The 21823-nt window shown below is 35.1% G+C and overlaps 1 protein-coding gene across 2 annotated transcripts in view; it reads right to left on the reverse strand.

Annotated features, from left to right (window-relative positions):
- Window positions 1–21823, reverse strand: part of SBF2 (SET binding factor 2) — a 393567-nt gene that overhangs the window by 161107 nt on the left and 210637 nt on the right. For both annotated transcript variants that reach the window (XM_031681212.2, XM_031681211.2), the window contains exons 7-12: window positions 12034–12166; window positions 10867–10975; window positions 8723–8836; window positions 4345–4422; window positions 3155–3268; window positions 2575–2703 (exon numbers count right to left, since the gene is read on the reverse strand). In XM_031681212.2, the coding sequence (XP_031537072.2) occupies window positions 2575–2703; window positions 3155–3268; window positions 4345–4422; window positions 8723–8836; window positions 10867–10975; window positions 12034–12166 (677 nt within the window). The remainder of the gene's footprint in view (window positions 1–2574; window positions 2704–3154; window positions 3269–4344; window positions 4423–8722; window positions 8837–10866; window positions 10976–12033; window positions 12167–21823) is intronic.

Below are 21823 nucleotides of genomic sequence, written 5' to 3' on the forward strand. Positions count from 1 at the left end.
GCGGTAAATAGATGGATGGCTTTTTTTTAAGTATATAACATAGAATTTTTCATTCTAGGAACTAACAGATTCACTGGAGCAGAGAGACATATAAAACTATGACTTCACCCATTCCAGGCCAGGATTCAGAAAGACTGTCAAAGAAGGGCAAACGTTTCTTTCCTTTTAACAGGCCTATTTGATGAGAATGTGGGGACAAGAAAACACACAGTGCGAGCTGCTGCTCAAAGCTCCACAAAGCCTTCTGTGTGGTAGGCTGCCCTTGGCTAAATGAAAACAAAGATCCCTTTCTCAGGAGCAAATGCAATTTTCCTAAAAGCACATTCCCATGCAAACCAATTAAATGGCCAAAGACGGTAGAAGGAGAAATTACTTAGGTCTGGTATCTCATTTCTTTTAGGCCCTTGACTGAAATATACATATGAACAGCTGGCTTTCAAGTAACATCAATAAGACACCAAAAATCATCACTCCAGGTACAACACAGAACTGGATGAATAAGAAGGGGAGACCCAGTAGGAATCTTGGACAGTCTTTGCCTTATCATTGTTTCCAACCTGGAGGATGTATATCTTGTATATACAAATGCATGTAATAAAAGATTAGTTGCCATATAAAGTTAAAGTCAAAAAATAAAACTTCATGCAGACTGGTAGCTCTCAGAGTCATCTACTATGGGAAAGTGTGGAGGAGGTGATGAGATATCAGCAAAGTATGAAAAATGGACTAAAAGGTAGAGGGGGAGCACCCCAGGCAAGGGAAGGACTTACAAAAATAGTCAGAGGCTATGGCAAGCTGGCAAGCAAGTTTTCTGGAAGTAATCAACCTGACTTATTAGTTGTGAAGCTGCCAGAGAGAGTTACTAAAGGAATTTGGACAGAAACGAAAGGGGCACATAAACCAATTTACAATTTAAAATGCGTCAGAGACTAATAAAATGTAGGAGCAACAAAGGACCTCGGAGAACATCTAATTTATCCCCATAAAACATTATGCATCAATTACTTAGTTTAAGATCTAAAGGCTGATATATGTTAGTACTAGATAGTCAGTGATCAATCATATTAGAGAATCCATGATCAATAACTTATCAAAAAGAACTGTCCACCGATCTTCATATGCTTTGTGTTATTATTAAATAAAGCATTTGGTGCAGATCTCCATACACAACTAAAACACATGCCTCTTCTTTCATTCTGATCTGTAAATACTTAACTATCTTTTCAGAGAATAAAAGATCCTTCTCTGAACCAAGGATCTTTAACAACTTGATTCCTAATTTCTCTATATAAAATAAAATCACCAGCAGCAAAATATTATTATTACTATTCTCCGCTATTTTGGGTGTCAGGAGTGTTTTTCTTTTATAGACTTCTAAGAACTTTTAGATTTATTGGTTTCAATACAATGCTCTTCCAGAAATTGAAATGGGAGTAATATTCGTTGTTCTATCCACCAGAATGGGGTGCTGTGAACATAGTTAAATTGTAAATGGAAGGATGCATTAAAATAAGAAAAATCACTTAACACAAAACAGCATCCTTATTTTGAGTCATCTCTGTCCTAAATCTCCCTTTATATGGCCAATTCCTTGAAGACAGAAACTAAATTTGTCTTCTATATATTTAATATCTCCTAAGGGAGCTAGACAAATGTTGGTTACTGATTAGTAAGTATTCTTTATTTATATAATTGATATTATAACATATTAAAGAAGATGTGATTATCTATAACTAAGATATTAAGTGTACTACAGAAATATTATATTTTATTCCATTTAATTCTTGCAAGAATTTAATAATCTATAAATCAAATTTCACCCTAAACCTGACCAACTTTTCTTGAGAGGTATAGGAAGATGATTGTCCTCCCTGGCTGACAGATAAATGGAGGGGAGATTATTATAGAGAATTACTTAATGTACTGCAGTGGTCTCCAACCTTTTATGTTTAATGACACCTCTCAGTAAAAAAAAAAGTTTTCAGTACACTCCTCTAAGATAACTGTGTTTATAAATTATATATATATATATATATATATAAACTACTACCTGCTTATTAAATTATTAGTAAAGTTTAATTTCCATTTTTTAGACAAAAATTAAGTAGCAACATTTTTTTCCAGTAATATACCAGATCATCTTGTACACTATAATGAAGAAAACTGCTTTAGATAGTAAAAATACATGAAGACAAAAGACAAAAAAAAAATGGCTAAATGAAACTATGGCTTTAGGACACTGATAGACTAAACATAACTGCAGTTTGAAATCACATATTTATACATTAAACTTGAGTCTTACAGAGAAAGGTCTAAGTTCTATTTTTACAATCAGTCAATTTTTCAAAAATATTTTAATCGATCATTTAAAATTCAGTTGTTCAAGATTTTTATGTACTTCTGAGACAGCCTATAATTATATTTTTTCTAATCCATATTATAAATACCAGATCTAATATGCACAATAGCAAATAGTATTTTTTATTTTGGTTAAATGTTTAAAATACTACTCTACTTTTATGTACTAGTCTAATTTTGTCTGTAAATAATGCATTCATTTGATAAGAACTATACCTCATCAAAGAGATCACAGGATCTATAAGGAGGACCTCTTTCTGAAACAAAACCTGCAAAGGCCATTCCATTGAGAACTTTAGTGAGGAAATCATTCTCAACCAAACCACGCTGCCCCAAGAAAGCCGTCTGTAAAGAAAGAGAATGTTAAATGAATAAGTTATCACTTAGTAATGGATGAATGGTCACAACAAAAATATAATAGGAAGCCTAAATGTCTTCATGCATAAATGTGTTGTTATAAAATACATTTCTCTCTAAAAGGGTTTTTGATACCTGAAATGCTACATGTATTAGAAAGAATAAAAATGAATGTCCATAAAGCAGGAGGAGAAATCAGAAAGAAATTAATGTCAATTTTAAAAGAAAAATCAATTTAAAATTAACATTCCCTAAAGGATAATATGTCAGTTCCATAGTATTACTAAAAATTATCATCCTAGTCACATAAAGCAGAGATTTTAAATACCCACATTTGATAAATTAAGGTCAATATACATAGCTAGGAAAAGACAACTAAGTTGTTTTATTAAATTAGAGTCTACATTTTGGACAGATACAATATGGTACTCTATCTCACCTTGTGAAAATGTATTACCGGTTCTGCATGAATTCTTATAAGTTGTAAGCATGATCTATATCCTTGGAAAAGTTGTGCAAATAATCTAAGAAAAACTGCACGCACTTCTTTATCCTGAAAATATGAGAGTAGACATGTTAGGTAACTGAATTTCTTAAAAAACAAACAAAATATTACGAAGTCAAAAAGTTGGAAAAACCTGAGAGGTTACTTAACAAATCTGTCTGTGCGTAAGTCTCATTTGTAGCAGCACTAAATGGTGGGCATCTAGTCTGTCCCACTGTTGGATAGTGTAGGCTGTTAAATAGTTCCTTTTAAATTGAACCAAACAAAACTTACCTCCAGTACATCCAATTTTCCTCTCAGAAAAAAAAAAAAAACAAATCACAGAGTCTTCCTTTTCACCATGTTAGAGAAAGGCATTTTTCACAAGACATTTGATTTTTATATCCATCAAAAGAATTGTCATCACAAATATAAAACCCTCAAGACTGTATTTTAAAGCTTATGAAATTATTTCAGTTTATCCAACTTATAAAAATCTATTCTTGTATTAATAAGGTATGACAAGTATTTTGATAATTTAAATTTTTTAAAAATCACAGTTTTAAAACTGTAAGGAAACTTTATTTAGTCAACTTCTAATTTAATGGTCAAGAATGCTTAAGTAACATGTCAAAGAGGTCAAAGGTTCCTTACTGGCCACAAAGCTCATTTCTAAGAAATGCATTGGGCGAAATAAAAAAAGTCGCCTCTTTTATTCACCCTTTTATGGCTTCCATTTGGAACTACTTTCATCTACTCACTCAAATGTGATTCTCTCCTGTTACCAACAACCTGTTTCTATTTTTTGTAAATTTCCCTTTTCTATCCTTGTCTGATCCTTTCTTGGATGCCTGGCATAGTTTTTCAGGCTATAACCTAGGTTCTGATTTTTTTGTCCCATACTTACTCATGCCTCCTCAGAGCAACAGGCCAAGCCCTACTTCCTTCCAGTCAGTGTGCTGCCCTGTGGCTTCTCCTTGAGCAGAGATCACTAGGTCAGTCAGGGGTAATTTTCCTAATTTCTAATTTGGTGTACCTTTACCAGGCTGTCCATTTAATTCCCACTATAGTCAGTTTCTTTGACAAACATACAAATAAAAGCAGCTCTCTTTAAAACTATCAAAATTAAATATTAAACTTCTTACCAGCATTTTTGAGTGGGATAAAGCTGTTCGTGGAGGGGGAAAAGCATGATCTGCTACTTCCAGATCTGGGTGTAGAATCTAAAGCAAAGAAGTTTTGTTATGTAAAAGATCTTAGTATCAATAAAACCTATTATATAACCTATTTGGGGCATTAAGATGAAAAAGTATCAGTACATGAATTACAATATATTCCCTCCATTAAATACAATACAGTTAGCTGAGGCAGCTCTGTATGTACTACTGTGAAAAAATCTCCTAGAAAAAATATAAAAATACTAAAAATTAATTAGTTAGTTAACTGAAACACTGAGGAAAAAGGGAATAAGCTTAAGAACCTCATAGTCTAGAGGAGTAATAGTATAATACAATGTGACAAGCATTAGAAATATATAAAATATAAAATATAATTCAACTATGGAAAGCTAAAACAAGAAGGTAAGATCTGGGTTAGGCTTTGAAGGAAAGCAGACTGGGAAGCAGGTGGGAAAGAATGGTCTACACAGGACTTACAGAAAAAAATTATTTTGCATCAGTATGCAGGAAATTTTTGTCTTTGCAGGCTCATTTTCAAATATTCAGGATTTGGTGCTATACTCAAAATAGACCAAAAGACTCAAAACAGTACTTACAAGTGACACTGAAATATCAATAATATTTATAATCCAATCACCAAATCGTTACCACAGTATAATGTCTTCATGTCTATAAAATCATCCATTGATTATTATAGTTTGAGTACTGTGTAACCATTTGATTACAACTGTTTACTAAACAAATGAAGCTCATATACTTGTGTGTCAAAGCTCCCACACAGTCCATCAAATGTGATTTCTTTTTGGTCCTATTTTGACAATATACTATGCTCTTATGGCTTATTTAAAATACTACACTATAGCATAATTCACCTTTGTACTTGAAAATTATGTAAATAGGCATACTCAGTTTTACAAAAAATTAATTTTATTCTGGTCAAATTTGATGGCACAGATTTTGTAAGTTAGAGTATACCAGTGTGGAACAGAACCTCTCCCAGTAGCCACTGACGTTAAGAATTAAAATCTTAATCTTTGTGAATTTTGGTACTTAATTCCTGAATAATTATAAATATCATTATTAAGTAAGCATATATAAGATTTTAAAACTTTTTTAAGATTTCTAGAAACATAAAACATTTTAAATTCACTCAAATACTACCTTCTTAGCTTTTGCAATATCCCATATACTACCTATGCAATTATTTAGCTAATATTTTCTTTAAAATGTCTTTAAATCAACTCATCTCTTTAAATCTGTATTTTCTTGGATGATATCATCTGTGAAATCACAGGTTTTATATGCTACTTTTGATAAACATTATAATAAATACATAATTATTACAATGAAAAGGCTGCCATTTACCACCTCAAATCATTTCATACTTCACTTTGGGAAACAGTATTTGTTATTCTGTGTATAAAACATTCATCCTATACATAAAGACTACGATACAGAAGACTAGAGATAAGAGTGTGATTTGCTCAAAAATATTAAGTGACAGGCTACAGACTAGAATTTAGGTCTCCTAAGTCCTACACAGTATTCTTTTCACTCTATTATGCCTTGTATTCCAGATTACAAATTACATTAGGAAAAGTCAGTCTTCTCTAAATGTTCCCATCCCATAGGTATCACTATAACAAAACAAGGACTAATATAAATTTCAACATTTCTGAGAATAAAATCCCTCCTGGTATTCCTAGATTTCTGAGTTCCTATCTAAGGGGGAAAAAAGGTTTAACAGCCTAGACTGGAATATTATTCAAGAAGAATATAAAGACCTTAGTTCTAGTAATGGCATGAAAAGGAATGCAGAATTTCTAAGTTTCAATTTTCTGATGAGGGATAAATGGGTACTTAAAACATTGTTAGTAAAATAAAAACCCTGTGCTTTTGAAAATCAACTAAAGTTGACAAAAAATTCAATTGAATTCAATGAGAAACACACAGGTCACAAGATTTCTTAAAACTTCACTGCACAAAATGCTAGACATCTAATCAATCAATAAGTTATATCTTTCTGCAGTAACTTGAAAACACTGCAAGCCAGTATCACACTGATTTGCAAGCAGCACATCTACCAAAGAGTAATGAGATGTGGAAGAGAAGAGGTAAAATTATCATTATATGCAGATGACATGATACTATATATATAAAACCCTAAAGGTTCCACACAAAAACTACTAGAGCTGATAAAAGAATTCAGCAAGGTAGCAGGATACAGAAACCAGTGGCACTTCTTTACACTAACAATGAAATATCAGAAAAGGAAAGTAAAGAAATAATCTCTTTTAAAACTGCATACCCAAAAATAAAATACTTAGGAATAAATCTGACCAAGGAAGTGAAAGACTTATACATAGAGAACTACAAAACACTGACTAAGAAAATTAAATATGACTTAAAGAAATGGAAAGATAGCCCATGTTCTTGAATTAGAAGAATTAATGTTATTAAAATGGCCATATTATCCAAAGCAATCTACAGATTTAATGCAATCCCTATCAAATTACCCAGGACATTTTTCACAAAACCAGAAAAAAGAATCCTAAAATTTATATGAAATCACAGAAGACCCAGAATTGTCAAAGCAATACTGAAGAGAAAGAATGAAGCTGGAGGAATAACCCTCCCACACTTCAGACAATATTATAGAGCTACAGTAATCAAAACAGCATGGTATTGGTACAAGAACAGACATATGGCTCAGTGGAACAGAATAGAGAGCCCAGAAATAAACCCAGAAACTTTTGGTCAGTTAATCTTTGACAAAGGAGACAAGAACATACAATGGAGTAAAGACAGTCTCTTCAGCAAATGGTGTTGGGATAATGGGACAGTTGCATGTAAATCAATGAAGTTAGAATACTCCCTCATACCATACACAAAAATAAACTCAAAATGGCTTAAAGACTTAAATACAAGACAAGACATGATAAGCCTCCCAGAAGAAAACACAGGCAAAACATTACCTAACATATATCTTAGCAATGTTCTCCTGGGAAGTCTACCCAGGCAACAGAAATAAAAGCAAAAATAAACAAATGGGACATAATTAAACTTACAAGCTTCTGCACAGCAAAGGAAACAATAAGCAAAACAAAAAGACAACCTATGGAATGGGAGAAAATATTTGCAAAAGATGAGACTCACAAGGGCTTAATTTCCAGAATATATAAACAGCTCATACAGCTTAACAAGAAAAAAAACAAATAATCCAATCCAAAAATGGGCAGAAGGCCTAAATAAGCAATTCTCCAGCAAAAACATACAAATGGCCAGTAGGAGTATGAAAAAATGCTCAATATCGCTAATAATCAGAGAAATGCAAATCAAAACTACAATGAGGTATCACCTCACCAGTCAGAATGGCCATCACTCAAAAGTCCACAAATGAAAAATGCTGAAGAGGCTATGGAGAAAAGGAAACCCTCCTATACTGTTGGTAGGAATGTAGCTTGGTGCAGACATCATGGAAAATAGCATGGAGATTCCTCAAAAGACTAAAGATAGATAAACCCTCTGAACCAGCAATCCCACTCCTGGGCATATTGAATTAAGGCAGAGGAAACCTTAATTCAAAAAGATACCTGCACTCCAATGTTCATAGCAGCACTATTTACAATAGCCAAGACATGGAAACAACCTAAATGTCTCTCAACAGATGACTGGATAAAGAAGCTGTGGTATATCTATGGAATCTATACTATAGTATATATAGTATACTATGGAATACTACTCAGCCATAAAAATAAATGAAATAATGCCATTTACAGCAACATGGATGGACCTGGAGATTGTCATTCTAAGTGAAGTAACCCAGAAAAAGAAAGAAAAATACCATATGATACCACTTTTATGTGGAATCCAAAAAAAAAAAAAAAAAAAACAGACAAGTGAACTTATTTACAAAAGAGAAACAGACTCACAGACATAGAAAACAAACTTATGGTTACCAGGAGGGAAAGGGGATAGGAAGGGATAAATTAGGAGTTCGAGATTTGCAGGTACTAACTAATATATACAAAATAGATAAACAACAAGTTCATACTGTATAGCACAGGGAACTATATTTAGTATCTTGTAGTAACTTACGGTGAAAAAGAATATGAAAATGAATGTATGTATGTATGTGTATGACTGAAGCATTATGCTGTACACCAGAAATTGATACAACATTGTAACTGACTAAAAAAAATATATATATATACAAAAAATTTTAAAAAAGAATATATAGGTCTCTTTTTAAAGTAATTTAAAGTACTGCCAATGATATTTAATGCCAATTACTTTAGTTTAGATTTAAATCAAGAGAAAAATACTATGAAAAAATATACCATACCAAAGAAAGAGCTGCTTGAGTCTGATGCAGAAGTGGTTCCGGAAGGGAAGAGAGGTGAATACATTCAGGAATTTTAATAGTGCCTCCATCCAAATCAGCTATGATTACATCTAACTGAAGAAGATAAAAAAATTAATCTGTAATTAATAAAATGTAGATTGACTTCCCAGTTATCATATATTTTCCAGTTTCCCTTGAAATTAGGTGTGGCATATGACTAAGTTTTTGCCAATGGAACATGAAAAGTGGTATGTACTAGGCATTCGAAACAGAAATGTGCTCTCTTTCTCTGTGCTCTCTTTCCCCTTCCCATGGCTGAAACTATAAACTAGCAACAACCCATCCTTGAACATTCAGATGATGACAATGCCAGAGTGGATTCTAGTGGAGGAACAAGAAGTAAAGAAGTCTGGACCTTGAATGAATTCATGTAGCAAACTGGTCTCGCATAACGGAACACTTCTACAAACTGCTGCATGAATGTTAAATAAAATTGTATTTTGTTTGAGCCACTGCATTTTGCATGCTTTAGTATAGTAGGTCAGCTGTATCCTAAATAACATAGTAATCATTGTAAGAGTCAATAAGCAAAGCCATTAGTATACATCAAAATGGTACTGTACAGGTAGTTAAAAAAGAAACTGATCTTTAGCATTTTACAACAGGCTATTTAAAAATAACTTACATAAAAATGTAATAGAGAAACTAGCCAAGATTGTTGAAGTTATTATTTTAATAATAGGATTAAAATTCAATCTAATTTATTTATTAAAAAGATAACAAATTAATTTTTGTCAACACTTGGTTTGTCTAACTTCCAGAGACCATTTATAGTTAGTGGGAAAAAATAACCTACAAACCAGATGAGTATGTTTCTAAACAGTACTAGTTAGGTTTTACTTAATATGGTTATTGATTTATACATATTTTATGTGATATCAAAGTTAAATAGGAACTAGATCAATATATAAAGTTAGGAAGAATGATTAATAAATGAATGAGGGTACTGTTTACAACTGCAATGTAGAATTGCCTTTTATCAGTTTAAAAGACACCTATGATTTGATTATAATTATAATTATAACTATAAAAATTATAATTTTAATTATGTAGAAGTACCAACAGAGCTTACCTCTTTGTTGGCATTTGAAACTAAAACAAAGTAGAATTACAAACTCTTCAGGATTGTGGATCACAGACATTACACAGCCCAACCTTTCAGTGAGAAATGCTTCTTAAAACTCCCTGAAATGTGTCATGCAACCTGTTCCTTGCCCTCTACACAGTACCTGAGAGTACACTTCTCACATAAGGAAACCTACTCATCATCACTGGGCAGCTCTATTAGCTGAATACACTTAAACTGAGCAGAAATTTGTTTCCATATCCACTATACCCACCAGTTTCATTTTAGCCTCTTTCTTTCCTGTGACAGCTAAGTATTTATCTTTTATAGTACCAGGTTATTACCTGATACTATAGAGAAAATTCTGTTAGGGCCTCACAGGATATAGTTTCTAAACTCCTGACATCCTAGATGTCCTTCTCTGAAGTGCATTTTTTTTTAAAGTTCCTTTTAAAGTGCAGTACAGAGAACTAAATGTGTTATTTCCAAACTGGTTGAATGTAGAATATTATTTTCCTTCTTTGGTACTTCCATTCATACAGCAGTAAGAATAGAATAATTTGGTGGGGCTCATACTGAACTTGTATTCCACTAAAACCCTTCACTCTTTTGCAAATTCTTTTTGCTTTTTAGTTATCAGCCATTCAGCATTAACACAAGCCTCATTTCAAAATATGAATAAATTAAAGCAGTCATAATAAAGTATAAATGGAATTCTAATTGATGAATAATTTTATCTTCCTTTCTCACATATAAGGCAAAGAATACAGAAAGATAAACTTGGTACACCAAAAGAAGGACATTCTAAAATATTAATGAATTCATTTTGTAAATCTCCTGTACTTGCTATAAAGGAAAAATTAATGCATTTAGATTTTTCAATGATGCTTTTCTTCCAGTCAATCTTTTCTGCTGGGAATGCAATAGATCTGAAAATAATAATTAGTTGAAATGTTATAGGACTCAAAGAAATATGATAAACATCTGACCTCAATAACTGGTAATTTAAAATACTCACAAGTTCATGAACATCAGTTTTAAAGATAGAATGTACTCCAATAATGAAAGGTGTTGGGGAACTTAAAACTTCCAGTAGCTGAGCCGGGAGAATAGGAATATAAGGATAACTGGAAACAATAAAAATATATGTGAGATATATTTGTTCTTCTATAATAAAAACATATTTTTCTTTCATTTTTATGCTATATAAATTTTAGATTCCCTATGTTTAGAAATTTTAGATTACCAATAACACTACATTTTTAGGAAAAAAAGATTTAAAAAATATTCATGTGAAAGATATGACCTGATATAACAGGATATAAAATAAATGGAACCCAAGGCAGCTTCCTTATCCCCTACCCCTCCTAGGCAAGCAGTCTCTTTAGGCTTTGTAAAACTGCTTGGAAGCATCCTTCCTTACATATAAATCTGATGTCAGATGCTAACACTGACTCCCTGATGGGACCTCTCCCTCAATACTGGTCATGATTTATCTATATAAAACAATCATTCGAATTGCATTTTCTATACCTGATTTTTATAGTTAGTAAGAATAGAAAAGTATAAAAATTAAGGTTTAGAATGCTTTCTTATCTACGAGTTAAAAAAAAAACCTCCTCACCCCCTCCCAAAGAAGAGACAAAAAAGGAAAACAAAGCCACATGTATTCGGCTTTGACAATCACCAACTCACGGTCACATACATATTTCTACTCCTTCTGTTCTCTTCCCTACTGTATTATCTGCAGCAAATCCCAGGCATCATATCATTTATACACAAATACTTTAGTACATATCTAAAGAAGATACAGGCTCTTTTAAAAATAAAACCATTATATAATACCACTATAACCTCCCAAATTAATAATTCCTTAATATTAAATAACCAGACAGCACTAAAGACTTTTATCTCCAACTATATTCAAAGAGAATTAAATGTTGCTGACAATACTATTTAAATTAATTATTTTTTTCACTAAATAAATCAACACTCAATAATAGACAACTTGGAAAAGTTCCAAATGCCAGGCTAGATTTCCATCAGAACCATGACTCTTGTAACAACATAACTTTGTAAAATATGCCCTTGTGGTTCAAAACTGTTGTGCTATAATACTTTGACTGATTATCAGTAAGTAGCGCATAGTTTGAGAATAAATAAAAATACCAAATAAAAACTTCACCTGTATTTAAGAGGAAACATTAGAGATTCCAGGGCTCTACAAGCATCGCTAAGTCTCTGGAAACTTGCAGAATGGAAGAGAACCTTATTCTCTGTAAGGACTGCACAAAAGAGGCTGAGGACATTTTGAATTCCTGAAAACACAAAGAACAAATACTTAACCAAATGCATTTAATTTTTATATGTGTAGCCAACAAACATAGAATGACATGGAATGAAAAAGCCAGTATTTCAAAATCTGTGAAAAAAGTATTTGGTTAAACTTTAAATTCCATATAGCCTATAGGTGTTTGTTTTCCCAAACTTTTGTTTGTCTTTATTCTTCAAATCAGTGTAACACTCATTGAACATATTAGTTATTTGGAAATGCACTATCACCTTCTTTTCAACTTCATCTTTAAGATCTGAACTTAAATTCCTGTTTCAGATACTTGGCATTGTTCTAATACCTTGTTTCCCTTTTAAAGACTATTTGTCTGATGTTAACATAACCACATCAGTTTTGTTGTTTAAATTTTCCTGGGATATCTTTTTTCCATCTTTTTACTTCAACCTTTATCTACTTCTTGGCAACAGTATATAGTTGACATTTTTAAAAAATTCAGGCAAACAACTTTTGTCTTTTAACTAGATCATTTAGTTGACTTTTAATTCTTGTAATTATATCTATATATACATATATACACACATTTATAATCTTACTTTATACTTTTATAACTTGTTCTACCTCTCTATTTTTTTCTCTTTATGATTTCTATTTATCCTGGCTCTTCTTTTATCTCCTCTGCTAGTATGGAATTTATAAGCTCTGCTTCTAATTTTTAGTGGCAACTCTAGAAAAGGAAGAATGTTTAACTATCAAAAATTGAAGTTAAATAAGTACATTGTTTCATATTTTCTCCTTTTTATTAACATATCATTTTTTATATCAGTTTAACCTCAATTATATGGACCCACTAAATCAAGAGTTCCCATTAGTTTTCTCAAGGTAAAACCTTTCATGTATCCATTTACCATGATTTGTTCCTTCATGTGACACATGCAAATTTCTTCTTGGCCTATTAGTAATTGCTATCCTCTTATCATTTCTAATTGGACTAATTGGACTAATGCAAGAGTTTCATAACTAGTTTTCCTAATCCAGGCCTTGTTCAGACAGTTTCTAGAATGACAGACATAAAATACAAATCTGATTATGTCACTTTCATGCCTCAAACCCTTCAATAACTTCTTATCCTTTTAGGCAGTGATTTAAAATGTATTCTGTTCTGCAGAAGCAATATAGTAAGAGAAGCTTGCTTCAACTTGCTTTATATATTAATATTTAAGAGCCTCTGTTGGTAAAATGAGGATTATATTAAAACCTATCTTACAGGGTTGCTTATAAGGAAGAAATGAGATAATTCATGTAGTACTCAAGATAGCACCATGGCAGATAATCAAGATATATTAGCTGACATTATGATTATTATTGTAATTGTCATAGTTATTACCATTAATTTCTTTTGAGGTTATGGTTTTGATGCTAAAATTGTTTGAAAGCACTTAACCTACAAGATTAAGTCTGAGCTCCAGGTCAAAATGCCTCCATGGCCTTACTCCTATCTTTCCAATCTAGCTGCCACTCCCCCACCTATGTGGTCAGTACTGAACTAATCCAGCTCTTAGAACACTTCTTTCAGTTTGCTATCTTTTGCCCATGCTTCTTTTGCTCATGTTCTCTCTGCCTGATGTCCCCTTCATTAAAATGTGAGTTCCTCAAAGTTCCTTACACTGCTGTAACCCTCATACTTAGCACAGCATCTACTATATAGCAGGCGCTCAAGAATGTTTACTAAACTGATAAGCTCTCTGAAAGGTTTTGAGTCACTATTAAAAGATGTTAAAACTTTTAGGGAGGACGGAGAAGATGGCGGAGTAGAAGGACGCTCCTAAGTCACCCTCTCCCACAAATACACCAAGACCCACATCTACAGACCCACTCAGTCAACCAGAGCACCTGCGGAACTCTGACGGAACATCGCCCTCTTCAAAACATAAAGACACCAAAAATCTGGTAGGAGAAAAGGAAAAAAGAAAGAACAAAAGGCAAGCAGCCCGGGACGGGTCCCGCAGGGAGGGAGCGGCAAAGGAGGACTGGCGCTCGCTCGCTGGGTCTCCCCTCTCCAACTGAGAGGCCAGCGGGACGGAGGGGGGCCTCCGAGGCTTGGATCTGTACAGAGCAGCCCTTGTCTGACAGAACTAAGTTAAACGGGCACAGAGCGTCCCCCCCCGACACACAGCCTGAGACGCGGGCTGGCAGCAGCGGGCAGGGCCAGGCTGCACAAGCCTGGCGGAGGACGGGGGCGGCTGCACGGAGGCAGCCCCAGGGGACTGCAAGGGGCTGGGCGCCGTGGCTGTGGGTGTACAGGACAGAACAACCTGGGCCCTCCATAAAACAGCAAGGTTGATGTGCTCTCGGGGGAAGGGTGCATACCCCCATCTCTGAAAACCCACGGAAACTTTTCAGGGGAAGAGAGGCGGGGCTCAGGCACAGCCGCCATATTCTCCGGCTCTTAGCACCCAGGAGGGGGCAGGGGCGAAACCTGCAACCGCACCGAAGGGCTTAGCAGCCTCAAAGGCCAGACTGAGACGGGCCTACAGCCTGGGGCACATAGGATCCTTCCATCCTGGTCCCTCAGAGAACTTGCTCCACAAAGACAAACAAGGAGCTGGGTTTTGGCTCGGAGAAGGGAGGAGGCTGTCCCTCGGTCTTCCCCGAGCCCACCCGTGGAGCGCCGACAAGGGCGGAGCGCGCAGCCTCACAGAGCAGCGGAGCTACGGGTGGCGCAGGCAGAGGGAGAGTGCCCCCCGCCTGTCGGGCAGGAACACAGCCCCTGACCAAGGTGCTGGGAGGGGGCACGACCCACCCTCCTACCTGGCCAGTCTGCAACATCTGACTGCGGCATCCAGAGGGGCAGTGACCTGCCCGCCCACAGCAGACTAGAGCTGCACCTGACCCCGTGTTAGGAGGAGGCGCGATCTGCTTGCCGACAGGTGCTGGGAGCAGCACAGAAAAGGGCGCCAACGGAGGGCCTCTGAAAACAAGCTGAGCTTCCAAAACAGGACGAAGACAGAAAGACTTCACATTAAAAGCATACAGACTCCAGGAGAACACCGACAACCCTTTTTTTTTTAAATCTGTTTTTACCTGTTCTATTTTCTATTACTCTCTTAATTTTTACTTCTTAATTCATTTCTGTTTCCCTTCGGTTTTGATGTCCTGTTATTGATTAGACACAGGTTTCAAATACATCTATTCATCTCCCCACCCCCCCTTTTTTAAAAGGTTTTAAAAGGACGTCTCAACCCGATTAATACTCTGCTTCAACTCGCTCTTCTATTATTCATTATACACTGTTTTCAAACCCTCTTTCTCCCTTCTTTTAAAAATCTTTCTCTTTTTTCTTTTTTTTCCTAAGTTCTATTCCTAAATAGGCATTAGACAGATAAAATCCTTAAGATCCAAAATAGACAACTGATACTCCATAAACCACAGTGCCAGAGAGGTACGAGCAAGATGAAGAAGCAGAGAAACCTTTCCCAATTAAAAGAACAAGAGAAATCCCCTGAAAGAAAGCTCAATGAAATAGACATCGATAGCTTACTAGATGAAGATTTCAAAAAAGGAGTGATCAAATTGCTGAAGGAATTAAAAGAGATAATGCTTAGAGAAATAAAATATGTCAAAAATGAAATTGAAGCTATAAAGAAGAGCCAAGTAGAATGGGTAAACTCATTGACAGAGATGAGGAATGATCTAATAGCTGTGCAAAGCTGACTAGATAATGCAGAGGAACGAATTAGTGATCTAGAAGACAGGGCAATAAAAAGCACCCATTCAGAAGAACTACAAGATAAGCAAATAAAAAATAATGAAAATAGCATAAGGGACCTATGGGATAATATAAAGCGTCCCAATCTTCGCATAATAGAGGTCCCAGAAGGGGAAGAAGGATCAAAGGGGATTGAAAAGGTTTTTGAAGAAATCATGACTGAAAACTTCCCAAACTTATAGAAGGAATCAGATATCCAAGTACAGGAAGCTCAGAGGGTCCCAAACAGGAAGAACCCAAATAGACCCACACCAAGACATATCATAATCAAGATGGCCAGAGTCAAGGATAAAGAAATGATTCTAAAGACAGCAAGAGAAAAGCAAAGAATGAATTACAAGGGAACCCCCATAAGGCTCTCAGCTGATTTCTCTACACAAACACTACAGGCCAGAAGGGAGTGGCAAGATATATTCAAAGCCCTGAATGAAAAAAAGATGCAGCCTAGGATACTTTATCCAGCAAGGCTATCCTTTAGGATAGAAGGAGAAATAAAGAGTTTCACAGACAAAAAAAAGCTGCAGGAGTTCAGCAACACTAAACCCATGCTAAAAGAAATATTGAAAGGGCTATTCTAAATAGAAAAGCAGCAGGATGCTACAGAAATGAGAAACTCACAACTGGAAAGGTGATAACTCATGAATTACAAATAAAGAAAACATGAAATTATAAAAGAAGACATACAAATCACTGAGAGTAGGAGAGGGAGGCAGGGAAATATAGAATATTTTTTTCTTTCTTTTTTAAATTTTTTATAACAGTAGGATGGGTTTGAGATCATGTTACTATCAGTTTAATAAAAACAGTTATAGTAATGGGTTAATAGATTTACAAAAAAGGGTAACCACAAGTCAAAAATTTACAAGGGAGTCACAAAAATTAAATAAAATCCATGATAATACAAAGGAAAATTACCAAACCACAAAAGGAAGAAGAAAGGAACAAAGAGGATATACCAATTCAACTGCAAAGATAAGTTCAAAATGGCAATAAACACACATCTATCATTAATTACTGTAAATGTTAATGGACTAAATGCTCCAGTCAAAAGACATAGAGTGGCAGAGTGGATAATAAAGCAAGAACCTTCAATATGCTGCATACAAGAGACCCACTTTAGGGAGAAGGACACATATAGATTGAGAGTGAAAGGATGGAAATGGATATTCCATAGAAATGGAAAAGCCAAAAAAGCAGGTGTTGCAGTACTGATTTCAGACAAAATAGACTTTAAAACAAAGGCCATAAAGAAAGATAAAGAAGGACATTTTATAATGATTAAAGGAGTGATACAAGATTAAAATATTACACTCGTTAATATATATGCACCCAATATAGGAGCACCTAAGTACATACAAGAATTACTAACAGAGATAAAGGGGGATATTGATGGGAATACAATCATAGTTGGAGATTTTAACACTGCATTAACATCACTAGACAGATCTTCCAGACAGAAAATAAACAAGGCAACAGAGAAATTAAATACTACAATAGAAAAACTAGATTTGGTGGATATTTTCAGAGCATTACACCCCCCAAAAATAGGATACACATTCTTTTCAAGTGCACATGGAACATTTTCCAGGATCGATCATGTACTTGGACACAAAAGAAACCTCAACAAATATAAGAAGATAGAAATTATCTCAAGCATCTTTACTGACCACAATGCCATGAAACTGGAAATCAACAACAGAGAAACAAAGGAGAAAAAAAGGAAAGCATGGAGATTAAACAATATGTTATTGAAAAAACAATGGATCAATGAGGAAATCAAAGCTGAAATTAAAAAATACCTTGAGACAAATGATAATGAAAGCACAACCACTCAAAACCTATGGGACACAGCAAAGGCAGTGCTAAGAGGGAAGTTTATAGCGATACAGGCCTTCCTCAAAAAAGAAGAACAATCTCAAATAAACAAGTTAACCCACCACCTGAATCAATTAGAAAAAGAAGAACAAAAAGCCCCAAAAAGCAGCAGAAGGAAGGAAATAATAAAGATCAGAGAGGAATTAAATACAATAGAGATTAACAAGACCATAGAAAAAATCAACCAAACCAAAAGCTGGTTTTTTGAAAAAGTAAATAAAATCGACAAACCTCTGGCCAAACTCACAAAGAAGAAAAAAGAGAGAGCACAAATTAGCAAAATAAGAAAGGAAAATGGAGAAATTACAACAAACAAAATAGAAATACAGAATATCATACGAGAATATTATGAAAAACTATATGGAACCAAACTGGATAACCTAGAGGAGATGGACAAGTTTCTGGAAACATACTGTCCACCAAAACTGAATCAAGAAGAAACTGAACACTTGAACAATCCGATCACTAGAAAGGAAATAGAAATAGCAATTAAAAACCTCCCTACAAATAAAAGTCCAGGACTGGACGGCTTCACTGGGGAATTCTACCAAACATACAAAGAAGAACTCATACCAGTCCTTCTCAAACTCTTCCAGACGATTGAAAAGGAGGGAATACTCCCAAACTCATTCTATGAAGCCACCATCACCCTGATACCAAAACCAGGCAAAGACACTACAAAAAAAGAGAATTATAGGCCAATATCACTGATGAACATAGACGCCAAAATCCTCACCAAAATTTTAGCAAATAGAATCCAACAACACATAAAAAAGATTATACATCATGACCAAGTGGGGTTCATCCCAGGGACACAAGGCTGGTTCAACATACGCAAATCAATCAGTGTAATACATCACATCAACAAGAGAAAGGACAAAAACCACATGATCATCTCAATCGATGCAGAAAAAGCATTTGCTAAAATTCAACACCCATTTATGATAAAAACTCTCGCCAAAGTGGGTATAGAGGGAACATATCTCAACATAATAAAAGCTATATATGACAAACCTACAGCCAGCATAGTACTCAATGGTGAAAAACTCAAAAGCTTCCCACTAAAATCTGGGACAAGACAAGGATGCCCACTATCACCCCTCCTATTTAACATAGTCCTGGAAGTCCTAGCCACAGCAGTTAGGCAAGAGAAAGAAATAAAAGGGATCCAAATTGGAAAAGAAGAGGTAAAAGTGTCATTATATGCTGATGACATGTTACTATATATAGAAAACCCTAAAAGGTCCACACAAAAGCTACTAGAGCTGATTGAAGAATTCAGCAAGGTAGCAGGTTAGAAAATTAACGTTCAAAAATCAGTTGCATTTCTTTACACTAACGATAAATCAACAGAAAAAGAAAGTAAAGAAACAATCCCCTTTAAAATAGCACCCAAAGTAATAAAATATCTGGGAATAAATCTAACCAAGGAGGTGAAAGAATTATACACAGAAAACTATAAACCATTGATGAAGGAAATTAAAGAAGACTTTAAAAAATGGAAAGATATTCCATGCTCTTGGATTGGAAGAATCAATATTGTTAAAATGGTCACACTGCCCAAGGCAATCTACAGATTTAATGCAATCCCTATCCAATTACCCAGGACATATTTCACAGAACTAGAACAAATCATAATAAAATTTATATGGAACCATCAAAGGCCTAGAATTGCCAAAGCATTACTGAAGAGAAAGAAAGAGGCTGGAGGAATAACTCTCCCAGACTTCAGACAATACTACAGAGCTACAGTCATCAAGACAGCACGGTATTGGTACCAAAACAGACATATAGACAAATGGAACAGAATAGAGAGCCCAGAAATGAACCCACAAACTTTTGGTCAACTCATCTTCGACAAAGGAGGCAAGAATATACAATGGAATAAAGACAGTCTCTTCAGCAAATGGTGTTGGGAAAACTGGACAGCAGCATGTAAAACAATGAAGCTAGAACACACCCTTACACCATATACAAAAATCAACTCAAAATGGATTAAAGACTTAAACATAAGACAAGATACAATAAACCTCCTAGAGGAAAACATAGGCAAAACATTATCTGACATACATTTCAAAAATTTTCTCCTAGAAGAAATAAAAGCAAGAATAAACAAATGGGACCTAATGAAACTTACAAGCTTTTGCACAGCAAAGGAAACCAGAAATAAAACAAGAAGAAAACCTACGGAATGGGAGAAAACTTTTGCAAGTGAAACCGACAAAGCCTTGATCTCCAGAATATATAAGCAGCTCATACGACTCAATAAGAAATAAACAAACTACCCAATCCAAAAATGGGCAGAAGACCTAAACAAGCAATTCTCCAAGGAAGACATACAAATGATCAAAAAGCACATGAAAAAATGCTCAATATCACTAATTATCAGAGAAATGCAAATCAAAACTACAATGAGGTATCACCTCACACCAGTCAGAATGGCCGTCATTCAAAAATCCAAAAATGACAAATGCTGGAGAGGCTGTGGAGAAAGGGGAACCCTCCTACACTGCTGGTGGGAATGCAGTTTGGTGCAGCCACTGTGGAAAACAGTGTGGAGATTCCTCAAAAGACTAGGAATAGACTTACCATATGACCCAGGAATCCCACTCCTGGGTTTGTATCCAGAAGGAAATCTACTTCAGGATGACACCTGCACCCCAATGTTCATAGCAGCACTATATACAATAGCCAAAACATGGAAACAGCCTAAATGTCCATCAACAGGTGACTGGATAAAGAAGAGGTGGTATATTTATACAATGGAATACTACTCAGCCATAAAAACTGACAACATAATGCCATTTGCAGCAACATGGATGCTCCTGGAGAATGTCATTCTAAGTGAAGTAAGCCAGAAAGAGAAAGAAAAATACCATATGAGATCGCTCATATGTGGAATCTAAAAAACAAAAACAAACAAACAAACAAAAACAAAGCATAAATACAGGACAGAAATAGACTCATGGACAGAGAATACAGACTTGTGGTTACCAGGGGGGTACAGGGTGGGAAGGGATAGACTGGGATTTCAAAATTGTAGAATAGATAAACAAGATTACACTGTATAGCACAGGGAAATATACACAAAATGTTATGATAAATCACAGAGAAAAAACTGTGACAATGAGTGTGTATATGTCCATGAATGACTGAAAAATTGTGCTGAACACTGGAATTTGACACAACATTGTAAAATGATTATAAATCAATAAAAAATGTTAAAAAAAAAGAAAAAAATCACTGCATAAAAAAACTTTTAGTAAAAGATGTCATAGAATATCTTTATAAATTCAGATAGGGAAAGCGTAAAATACACAAATCATAAGTGAAAAGACTGATAAATTCAACTATATTAAATTAAAGATGTCTCCATCAAAAAATAACATAAAAAATGAAGATAAGTCTCAGACTGAATTACCTAGAAAGTATACAAAAGAATAAGAGTCCAAAATATCCTTTTAAAAATCCCCACTAAAATCAAAAGAAAAAAAGCAACAGAAAAAAAACATGAACTTAAAATTTACACTAGAGGAAATCAAAATGGCTGATAAACATATGAAAAGAAGCTCCAACACCCTAATAATCAGAAAAGTTCAGCCTAATAAATTAATGAGGCATGATTTTAAACCTATCAAAATAGCCAAAACTGAAGCCTCACAATTCTAAGTTTTTATGAGGGTGGTAGGAAATGGAACTATCATACATACTGCTGTGAGGAATTCAAATGAAGTTAAGATGCACATACTTAAGAGGAGCGTGCAGGAGCCACAGGGCGGAGGAAGGTGGGGATTGCGAGAACACAGGCCAGGGAAGAGCCCCCGGGGCGGCTGGGTGGGTGGCGCCTGAAGCTTGGCTGGGGGGCGCGGTGGAGATGAGGAGGCAGCCAGCAGGGAGATGAGGCGCTGCTCCAGATAGCAGGATCCAAGAGGGCGAGCCCGCGGTCCGCACCTGCGTGTCCGTGTCCGGGAGCGGGCTCAAAACGTTCAGTGTGACAGGAACCAAAATATCTCATGATGTGTCAAGACAAACCTAGAAAGG

This window comes from Vicugna pacos, chromosome 10 (assembly GCF_048564905.1).
Source record: "Vicugna pacos chromosome 10, VicPac4, whole genome shotgun sequence".
In the NCBI taxonomy this organism is placed as follows: Eukaryota; Metazoa; Chordata; class Mammalia; order Artiodactyla; family Camelidae; genus Vicugna; species Vicugna pacos.